Below are 11,821 nucleotides of genomic sequence, written 5' to 3'. Positions count from 1 at the left end.
ACTGCACACTAAATTACTTAATCTATCCACCCAACTCTGTAATCTATTTGTGTGTATGAACTTCAATGTGTGTGTGAGAGAGAGAAAGTTGGAGATTTATTTTGATTATTTTACTTAGACCAGGTTAAGTACAATAAAAACTATCTTCTTTTTCAAAACTCAAAAAACTTGTCTGATCATGTCTTTTATGGTCACAGCACATGAACAGTTAAACACTCACTAAATTCATTTAAAAAAAAACCTGTTGCAATCAAACTTGGAGAGGGGAAAGGGAGCCATTCGATCTCTCCTTACCTGATTGTGACCCTCTGTAGGTTTCAATGCCACCTCTCTGATGCAGTACCACTTATACATCAATAGATAGCACCACTGAGCTGCACGAAAGAAACTGCTTAAATTATAAGCAGTCAACAAGCTTTAACAGAGCTCAACTGAGTTCACTTTGGGTGTTTCAAACTTTTACCATGTAGCAACTAAATTTCATTTCATTTCAATTAAGGCACCATTTTTCATTAATTTTGTTTGAAATCAGCAGCACTCGGCATTCTTAAAGCAATAACTTGCACTCATGTAGTGTGCTTTAACATAGTTAAGCTGCTCCTAATTCATATGTTAACATTTCCCAAAGCTCTTCATAGGAGCATTATCAAACATAAAATTAATAGATTGACGCTGAGATACTTAAGGATATATTAGGGCAGGTGACCATAAACTTGGTCAAAACGATCAGTTTTAAAGATTGTCTTAAGAGCTTTGTTGTTGGTGGTGGTGTGGGGGGGCGGGGGGGGTGGAGGGTGGAGAATTCCAGAGCTTCAGACCCAGGCACCTGAAGGTTGTAGTATCAATGTGGTCCCTGCATGTGCACTCAGTGCAATTTCCCCAGATTCTATCAAGTCAAGCTGTTCTCTTGGGCTCTGCAGAAGAATGGAAATGAAGAACAAATCGAACACAAAATGCAATGCCTTGGAAGTATGTCACAGAATTGTTATAGCCATTTAGCCCATTGTGTTTACACTGGCTCTCCGAATGAGCAATTCACTTCATGCCATTCTCCCACCTTCTCGCCATAACCTTGCACATTCTTAGAAATTCTGTTTCGAACCCCTGAAATAAGCATTAATCAGCAAATGAACTTGCAAAAAAAGTTAGCATTATGACATCAGATTTCATCATACCAATCCGATTTTATTTTGGACAGGACAAGAATAGATCCTGAATCTTAAAGAGATCACCCAAGATGGACACTCTTGAATGGATCCCTTAGATTATAAAGGGGAAGCAGAAAGTTACACCATAATACTAAATCATTCATTAAAAATGACTGATAGCTATTTTCTTACAAACCAAGTTAACAAAATCTTTCTCTTTGTAAGTTTCCAAATCCAGAAAACAAGAGGTCTGGCTGTTTTAGATTTTAACAGATGGTGAAAAGTGGAGTTGAGCCAATAAAGTCATTTTACAAATGTGAAAATCACCACCAGCTCCTTTCCACTTTAAAGAATGACTATTGTAGAAGAATTAAATGTTGTCCAATTTTTTTCTCTAACAAAGGTCCATCTTTGAAAATTTATATTGCAGACCCAAGGCCCGATTTTAATTCTTTGCAAGCTTAGAGAAAGTTAAAATCTTGCCCATATTCCTATAATATTGATGCTGTACCAACTGCCACATTTATATTAGAGTGGAGGAAAATTCCACAGCAATATAACAACGGAAAAATTGAGTGCACAATGCAATTGTGCAGTATAAATGGGCCCTACCTGACCTGGGACTGCTTGGTGCAGATTCTGGGTTTAGAAAGAGGGAAGTGTTCCAATTCCCAGTACTGACACTCACCTTAAAATGGGATAAATGAATGAGTAAAGTAACAAAGATCAAATCTAAATTTTACAGTGAAAGTTTTGTTTAGAAATTTGGCAGTTATTCAAGATTGAAGTGATGCATCTACTGCTTTTTTTTTTGGTTAACCTTAACTCATTCAGACAACTACCAGATAGAAAGCTAAATATCAAGCATGATGGGTAGAGTTCACAATAATAAATGAGCAGCAAATAGAATTCAAAACATTATGGGTTTGTTACAAAATGTTTAAGTGCTCAGAGCTGAAAGTAGTTAGAAATAACAAAATATTCTGACTGTAAAACTAGTTAGTGTTTTCTCCTCCTCTCAATGCATTGGCTGTTGCTGGAGTGTGGTTTCTCCATAGGCTTCAGTACATTCTATGTTTGTCTAGATGCTAAGTGTCAGCAGGTTCCTGAATCATGTCATAGCAGAGCCTGATCCTGTTCTTACCTGACTTTCACCTGTACTTTACAACAAAGGTCAGTGGATGATGAGGCGTAGGAACCCCAAATGATTAGTCCTCTCTAGCCCTAGGGCATTAGGGCCAATAGTAGGCCCAGTTGGTGCTGATCTCACTGAGGTAGCAGAATGCCTTAGCAATTCTCAACAGAATATATAAGTTGATCAGACAAACTTCACTTGAAAAAAATGATGCTTTCTCAATTCTAGAAAGATACAGAAAACAAACAGTTCGATGCAGAAAGTCAGAATAACTTGGGTTTTAATTTTTCAGTGCAAGTTGGGTGATAAACATTTAAAACAATGCAGAATACCATGATCAAACAAGGAAGATAGTGTGTCTCCCATTGAAAATCCTATCTGATAACAGCACCTATCACATTAGCCTCAATCCATAATTTATTTTAACACATGACGTATGCCAGAGATCAGGTCTTTGTATTAACTTTCAGCAGTTTCTTGGTAAACTTGAAAATGAGCTTATTCGACTTCTCACCATTTGGATAATCTTGTGATCAGATAAAGAAAAAATCCAGGAACAATCAAACACAATTAAACAAAACCTATTACATTGTTCAAGGTTTCAAAGGATTTTATCGAGTTTCCTGAGCTCAACTGGTGTTCTCCACAAGTCAAGTGATTTATCATTTATTGAAATGTCAGCCATTCGCAAACTAGTTTCTTGTTCTGAAAACAGACAGGTAAAAGTAATGCTGAATTCTCTTATCCTTTCTGGTTTTGTACTTTAAAGTTTCGGTGAAATTCTTTTCTCAACCCTGAAAGTGCAAAATAATCAGTAAATGTTAAAAAGTTAACCCAAAATTCTCTGCTTAAATTTCCATGGGAGCTTCTATTCCCTCCCCACCCCTCTCCTAGGTGAGCAGGAAATTCTACATGAAGTTTAAAAAGTCAGGAGGTTAGTTATTACTCACTTTTACCTTTCCCAAAAGTATTCCCCAACACTCCTGGAAAAACAAGACAAATCACCTTACCCCATAATGGAACAGAAATGTGCACGTTCTACTGGGGCCTGATTTCCTGTATGAATGCAAATTGGGAAAGCCAAGCCATTAAGTAATATAAACAGCAAGGTTAATAAAGAATTCCCACAAAGGCATTCATGCGAGTTCACTGGCATTTATATTCTCCACTGCACTTTTTAGTCAATTAAACGGGCAGTGAAGTCGACCCTTGACCCTAGCACTGCCAAATGGGAAATGTACATGGGAGAGAGCCAAGAGGAAACCCCATCTATACAAAATTAAAATACTATGGACGCTGGAGACCTGAAATAAAACCAGAAAATGCTGGAGATACTCAGGTCAGGCAATATCACTGGAGAGAGAAACAACCCGATGAAAGGCGATTGAACTGAAACATTAACTCTGTTTCTTGCTCCAGAGATGCTGCCTGACCTACTCAAGAACCCCATCCCTCCATTTTTGCTTTGTCATTGTGTGCATAGTGCTAAGATTATTACAGAAGGAAATATTCCCATGAGTTTTATTTTCATATTAAAACAGAAAACACAAAGTCATTGAAAATAAAAACTGCACAGAAATAGTCTGTCTTACGTTATTAAAAGAAGGCTAGTAGACACTATGGCATCCCATGGCATGTTCACAGGAAGTCTGCATCTGGAGCCCTGTTGCAATTTTAGCTATGAACCTAATCTGTCCCTGTAAGGCCACTGCTCTAATATTCCCTGTTGGTAGATGGTACGTAAAGACAAATTCAGGCAGTTGCAACTGCTTGTGAATTTTTGATGTCAATCACAGGCCATGTGTAACTGTTTGTAAAGTTCTGGGTCCAGGTCAGAAGAACCCAGCAAACTGGCTTTCTTCCTCTTTTCTACAATTGCTTTGCATTTGTGACAAAGTGTGAAGTCTGCAGTGTGATGAATGCACACTAGAGATACACAGATAGATAGATTAGAATGCAGTCCGCTTGAGAAATTCTTGGCTGAAATAGCAAAGCAAATGACCGCAGTCACCGCAAAGTGGTGCAACAGATGTTTAACAGCACAACAAAGGATCGAGGCCATGTCGAAACATTGGAAGCAAGTTTCAGAAAAACCCATTTCTCAAATAAAATTGCATGTTTACAAAGTATCAAAATGTATGAACGCGCGAGCCACTCCAAGTCCACTGGAGCTTATAAACACACATTACAGAGCTCTATCGTATGCCTCTAGTTAACAGTTTCTGCAATTAAATCATCTATTAAAGTGGCAACTGTGTTTTTTTTTAATAAAAAGCGCAAAATATTGCTTTGCAGCACATTTGTGAAAATAATATAAAAATAATTTCTATATTACAATTTTTTAACTTTTGCTTGTAAATTCCGGTCATAATGCATCTTCTAGTTCACAAACACATAAATAAATGGTTATTTTCTGCTCTATGTCACCATATCACTTTTACATTGGTAACTAATGTGCAAATCATCTCCTGGTATTTATTTTGCTGTAGTGTAATTTAAAAAAAAAATACATGTAGGAATATAATCAACTATTTGCTAACAGTCCATGGAGTAGCAACATGAAAAGGTCTCACATTGCCCCAGGATACTGAGCAGGAATTAGGGGCCGGAACATCAATTCGGAATAGAGGTTGGAAATCGTCCTAATAGATACGATTGCAACACTCTCAAAATCTAATGAACAGACTTTCCTTTATAGTTTAAAGACTTATAAATAGATGCTCTACTTATTAAATTGCTCCTTCAAAATATTTGTAATTATGGACTTGGTTAATATGGAAAAACTGGAACAAAATCTTCCATACAATCTTCACAGTCAAATAGACTTGTTTCCTCTTTCCCTGCGTTTGAGCTCCTCTTTGTAGCAGTAGGAGCAGTAAAATTCTGTCTCTGGACGGCCGTAGAAGGGGCAGTTGTGCTGTTTGCATCGGTTTTGTTGTAGGGAATAGGGAGGAGCTGCCATGCTTCGCCCTTTGGCTTTCTCTCCACTCTGCCATACTGAGGAAACGTCATCATCTGCATATTCCAAGTAGTCACTAACATCACCTGTACCAAACCCATTGGTATATGTGTGACTTTTGTGTTCGGGAGGCAGCAAACACTTCAGAGGCTCCATGTTTTCCACAGTGGGGAACCCTGAAAGGCCCACAGGACAGTAACTTTGATAAGACAGCGAGCGATTATGCTGCGGGTATGTTGCGCATGTTTTCAAGGAGCTGATGATGGGTGGCTGATTGTCAACTTGGTAGCTCAACGGCTGAGATTTGACCTCAGCCACGTGGATGACATGCCGCAACAAAGCAGGCGTGTGGGTGAAGTGGGCCGAGGTGAGAGTGCCAGTTTTAGGAATTTCACTGGTGCGTGGTGAATTGGTCTCTTTTGTCTGGTCACTCTTTTCCTCTAATTTTGAGCCCAGCTGACCTGTATGGCTTTGAGGAGAGCCCTGAAGAGTGTCCTCCTGAGAATTTGATTCTACCTTGCTTCTCTGAGATGGTTCTTGTTCCACCTTTTTACATGTTGAGTTACTGGAAGCTTTTTTTTCTGCCTCTTTACGTTTTTGCTCCTGTTCTGCACTGAAGCGCTCCTGAGCAGTGGTCAAGTAATAATTAATCATCTCCTCGTGAAACTGGTGCCTATGGCTAGTCAAGAGAAGACCGGCAAAAATGAACTTTCTCTCTCCTTGCATAGCAGCTCTCAGAATGTTGAGGCTGAGTTTGACATCAGTGCTGTACTTCCACTGGTCAGTCTGTTTCTCTACGGGGGTTTTAGCAGACATATTTGACTTGTCAGTAGGAGATGAACTTGCAGATTGCGATGACTCCTCTTTACTTCCTTTATTAGATTTGTTGGATTCTTTTTTCTTGACTTTCTCCACATTCTCCCCATTCCGTCCATTGCTGGAGTTTCCTCTATTGATCTTTCCATGTACCAGTCCTCCAAGTCCTCCCATGTTCTTCTTTATTTTAATCCCCAGGGTTTTGCTAAGGCTCCCGAGTTTGTTTGCGACAGAATCTGTCCTATTCTTTTCCTTGTCCTTCTTTTGTTTATCTCCTTTATCTTTTTCTTTCTGGTTTTTGTTCCCATTCAGGTTAGAGTTGCTGCAGACGCTGTCTCTGTCTGACTCCGAGTCAGACAGCGAATGGACATCTTCCCCTACTGAAGCGGTTGGTGATTCCGGCTGGGCCAAAGGTGCCTGCGAGTACAAACAATTTATAAATAAGCTCAATAAAATCTACACTATAAAAAACTATCCAGAAAAATAACTCCAAGATCTTTATCTTACTACCTGACTGCTTTAACAGTTTTGTCCCACAGTTTACACAATATTTGGTACCATCCAGTATCACCACCAAGTTGCCACTGGGTGCATGAGCTTAGACAATAAGTGCCAGCAGGATGTTTGACCACAGGAAGACTCCACAACTGTGATGAGCTGGCACCTGCACATGCAGTGTCTGGTAGAAGCCACCAGTTAATAGCTACAGATAACTTTCCTTAGCCCAAGGATTTTGAAGCTAATTGTAGAACCCCAACCACTGCTGTAGCTGAATAAACTAACTCAGCACAGACAGGTTTTCCGGTTTTCTATGCCTCAGTTCTGCACTGTGGAAGAAGGTCATTAGCCACTGAGCCACCAGAAAAGATAAGACTGCAGAATTTCTTTTACATTAGCAGATAACTGCTGCGGCCAGATTAAGATTTACTTTAGCAAAATTGGCTTTGTAACGATAGGATGGGAAGTGAAAGTTTATATCTAGAATGTTCACTCAGCAAATCACTAACAGCAGTAAAATCATTTAAGTAGTATTAAAAACTAACAGGCTGGAAATCTCACTGCTTAAGATGATACAAATACTAAATCTAATTATAGCAAGCTCTTTTGTTCACTCTAGGGAGGCATTAACTCACTGAAAATAAACAGGGTAACACTGCCATAAAAATAGCAGAGACTGAAGTATGCAATGAATGCATTAAAAGTTTTCACCATGATATTGTTCAAAGTAATTTGCAAACATTTTTCATGTGGATTGATGAAATCTCTGTTGCATAGCATCACTGGAAAAATGTTCTATGAGCCACATAGATCAAAGTAAAAGCCTCTGTCCCTTCTACCTTAAAAGTCACAAATACTTTACCCTTGTTTCAGCAGGAATACAAATCCAAGATACATTCATATAGCTGTGCAATAGATGAAGCTTAGCTTCCAGGGAAAGGATTAAACTGGAAGAAAAGAATGCAGAGTGACAAAACATCCACACAGAAAACAAATGAACTAAGCTTGAAAAAAAAAAGCCACTGTCAGTGGGAACAATCTCAATTGTGAAACGACATGAAACAGAACTATTCAATATCTTACACCCGCAAATTTGCATAATTCATCAGGTAACTGAATGCCAGTGTTCACAACTTGCAATTGAAAAAATACTCTTTATGAAGTTACTACTGTACACACTATTGGATTGCAGGGTTCAATTCTATACATTGTGTACACGTGTATATGTTATTTGTTTTTCGCAAAGGGCTAAAATTTCATGTTTTGAAATTAAAATTACATGAAATCAAATCCACTCACTTGGCCAATTTGGTGTTGTCGTTGTCATCCTTTCCCCATTCCCAATCTTTCTTGGGATCCATTGCAAAATGCAAAGGTAGCAGTTTGTGTTCTGAGTCAGTCAAGGGAATTGCAGCTAAATGACAGAAAACATCAGCACAACATATAGAATAAAACTGCCAATTTTAAAGATTAGTCATTTCTCATCAAATCTAAAGTCAGTTATCTGAATGCAGCAATATATTTTCCTTTGCAATCTTACCAAGGACCGTTAATGTTACAATTTTGAAGCTGTAATGTTTTTGAATGCATTTTATCTGTGTCTCTGAATGGCCACCACTTGACAGTGCAGGCATATAACTTGCTTCCAAGTCTGCACCCAAGTCAAATGCAAATAGCTTCAGGATAGTGTGAACTGTATTAAGCTGTACATCAATTTCTTCTTCGAATGTGAACAAATGGAGCAGAAGCTAAGCGGTTTCCTTCACAGGTGGGAATTGGAATCACCACATGGACAAGATCTGAAAGTTCCATGTTCAGAATCATCTGTGGGAGTTCAGACCCAATCACTCAGTAACACCAAAATAAACTGTCATCTATTAATGTCACGCTCAGATCAATGCATTGGCTTCAACAGATAGATACAAAATTAAGTTGAGAAAAATTTATTTCCTTCCCCAGACTGCCAACCAAATCAAGTATCTGTGCAAATAGGAGGCTCAGCATTAATTACAAATTAGATTAAGCCATACAAAAATAGAAGCACAGTAACAAATAGAAAACAAAATAGTGCAAATTCTACAAACGTGCAGTAAGTTGGTCAACTTCTGTAGAGAGAAAAAGACTAGGCTGAGGAAGGAATCATATAAAATATTCACACAGAATCACACAGTGCAGAAGAGGCCCTTCGGCCCATCAAGTCTGCACTGACACGTGAGAAACAGCTGACCTACCTACCTAATCCCATTTACCAGCACTTGGCCCATAGCCTTGAATGTTATGACGTGCCAAGTGCTCATCCAGGTGCTTTTTAAAGGTTGTGAGGCAAACCACCTCCAACACCCTCCCAGGCAGCGCATTCCAGAATGTCACCATCCTCTGGGTAAAGAAGGTTTTTCTCACATCTACGCTAAACCTCCTGCCCCTCACCTTGAACTTATGCCCCCTTGTGACTGACCCTTCAACTAAGGGGAACAGCTGCTCCCTATCCACCCTGTCCATGCCCCTCAATCTTGTACACCTCGATCAGGTCACCCCTTATTCTTCTCTGCTCCAACAAAAACAACCCAAATCTATCCAACCTCTCTTCATAACTTAAATGCTTCATCCCAGGCAACATCCTGGTGAATCTCCTCTGCACACCCTCCAGTGCAATCATATCCTTCCTATAATGTGGCAACCAGAACTGCACACAGTACTCCAGCTATGGCCTCACCAAGGTTCTATACAACTCCAACATGACCTCCCTACTTTTGTAATCTATGCCTCGATTGATAAAGGCAAGTGTCCCGTATGCCTTTTTCACCGCCCTACTAATATGCCCCTCTGCCTTCAGAGATCTATGGACACACACACCAAGGTCCCTTTGTTCCTCAGAACGTCCTAGTGTCATGCCGTTCATTGAATACTTCCTTGTCAAATTACTCCTTCCAAAGTATATCACCTCACACTTTTCAGGGTTTAATTCCATCTGCCACTTATCTGCCCATTTGACCATCTCGTCTATATCTTCCTGTAGCCCAAGACATTCAACCTCACTGTTAACCACCCGGCCAATCTTTGTGTCATCCGCAAACTTACTAATCCTACCCCCCACATAGTCATCTATGTCGTTTATATAAATGACAAATAATAGGGGACCCAGCACAGATCCCTGTGGTACGTCACTGGACACTGGCTTCCAGTAACTAAAGCATCCTTGTGTCATCACACTCTGTCTCCTACAACTAAGCCAATTTTGAATCCACCTTATCAAATTACCCTGTATCCCATGTGCATTTGCCTTCTTTATAAGTCTCCCATGCGGGACCTTGTCAAAGGCTTTGCTGAAATCCATATAAACTACATCAACTACACTACCCTCATCTACACATCTGGCCACCTCCTCAAAAAATTCAATCAAATTTGTTAGGTGTGACCTCCCTCTGACAAAGCCATGCTGACTATCCCTGATCAAACTTTGCCTCCCCAAGTGGAGATAGATTCTCTCCTTCAGAATTTTCTCCAATAGTTTCCCAACCACTGACGTGACACTCATTGGCCTGTAGTTCCCTGGCTTACGGCTACAACCCTTCTTAAATAGCGGAACCACATTAGCTGTTCTCCAGTCCTCTGGAACCTCTCCTGTGGCCAGAGAGGAATTAAAAATTTGGGTCAGAGCCCCTGCGAGCTCCTCCCTTGCCTCTCTCAGCAGTCTGAGACACAAATCATCTGGACCTGGAGATTTGTCCACATTTAAGCCTGCCAACACCTCCAATACCTTGTCACTCCCTATATCAATTTGCTCAAGAACCTCACTGTCTCTCTCCCTGAGATCAATACCTTCATCCTCATTCTCTTGGGTGAAGATGAATGTGAAGTATTCATTCAACACTCTAGCAATGTCCTCTGGCTCATAGATTGCCCCCTTGGTCCCTTACGGGCCCTACTCTTTCCCTGGTTATCCTCTCCCCATTGATATGCTTATAGAATATCTTGGGATTTTCCCTACTTTTACCAGCCAGAGCTTTCTCATAACCCCTCTTTGCTCTCCTAATTGCTTTCTTAAGCTCCACCGTACACTTTCTGTACTCCACTAATGGCCCCGCTGATTTGCTTCCCTTATACCTGCTAAAAGCCTTTCTTTTCCTTCTCATCGTAACCTGAATATCTCTGGTCATCCATGGTTCTCTGGGCTTATTACTCCTTCCTATCACCCTATGACATGTTGAGCCTGTACCCTCCCCATTTCCTTTTTGAACGCCCCCCACTGCTCCTCTGTAGATTTCCCCACAAGTAGCTGTTCCCAGTCTACCTTGGCCAGATCCTGCCTTATTTTACTAAAATCCACTCTCCCCCAATCCAAAACAATTTTTTGCAACTTGTCTATTTCTTTGTCCATGACAAGCTTAAGCTGTACCATGTTGTGGTCGCTATCACTAAAATGACCTGGCTTTTTCTCACTATAGATACTGACTGGTCAGGTGTGTATTTCCAGCATCTTATATCTGTATTTTCAGTTCTATCCTTTCTAGATTATTTACCTGTGGTGTTTGTGTTTAACGTTTATGCTTTTTTGTAAAAGGACATTTTAGTTAAAAAGTAGTGTTATATAAAAAACCTGAAAGTAGGGTGTTCTAAGTCCCGGATGTTTTGCCCTCTGGTGTCGAATAAGGAATAAAGGAACCTTCTGTTCTTTACACAGGAAGCTGGGGTTCAGATGCAGATATGTGTGTGTGTGTGTGTGTGCGCTTGCGCATGGGGGGGGGGGGGGCGACAAGAGTGGGACCACCATTATTAGGGGCTTTTGATCCAGCTACTATGGACCTTGTAGTTTATGTTGAGCAAATGGAACAGTTTTTCATTGCGAATGAGATTGAAGAGGAAAAGCAGGCCTTAGTGTTTCTTACAGTCATCAGAATGAAAAAATTCACTTTACTGAGAAATCTCATTGCTCCTGACAAGCCAGCAGATAAAAGCTGTAAAGAGCTTGTGGACGTTTTGAAAAAGCACTTCGATCCCAGACCAGCAATTATTGCCAAGAGATTCAAGTTTCACCAAAGAGAACATCATGAGAGTGAGTCAGTTTCCCAGTTCCTGGTTGAGTTGAGAATATTAGCGGAACATTGTGACTTTAAAGGTTACCTGGAAGAAGCGTTGCGTGATCGCTTGGTTTGTGGACTAAGAAATTAAAGAATTCAGTGTAGATTGTTAGTGGAGCAAGAGCTGACACTAAAGAAAACATTCAAGATTGCACAAAGCAATGGCAGAGAAATAGAATAGAAATGG

General features: G+C 40.1%; 1 protein-coding gene across 4 annotated transcripts in view; it reads right to left on the bottom strand.

Annotated features, from left to right (window-relative positions):
- Nucleotides 1-2,546: 2,546 nt before the first annotated feature.
- The window catches only part of otud7a (OTU deubiquitinase 7A), a 143,175-nt gene continuing 133,900 nt past the window's right edge, over nt 2,547-11,821 (bottom strand). For all 4 annotated transcript variants that reach the window (XM_078532437.1, XM_078532441.1, XM_078532438.1 and 1 more), the window contains 3 exons: nt 7,856-7,970; nt 7,419-7,503; nt 2,547-6,475 (listed from right to left, as the gene is read on the bottom strand). In XM_078532437.1, the coding sequence (XP_078388563.1) occupies nt 5,099-6,475; nt 7,419-7,503; nt 7,856-7,970 (1,577 nt within the window). In that variant the 3' untranslated portion in view covers nt 2,547-5,098. The remainder of the gene's footprint in view (nt 6,476-7,418; nt 7,504-7,855; nt 7,971-11,821) is intronic.

Source organism: Cetorhinus maximus, chromosome 30, assembly GCF_964194155.1.
Source record: "Cetorhinus maximus chromosome 30, sCetMax3.hap1.1, whole genome shotgun sequence".
In the NCBI taxonomy this organism is placed as follows: domain Eukaryota; kingdom Metazoa; phylum Chordata; class Chondrichthyes; order Lamniformes; family Cetorhinidae; genus Cetorhinus; species Cetorhinus maximus.
Note: the sequence above shows the minus strand (reverse complement) of the source record. Positions and strands in the feature narration are given on the sequence as shown.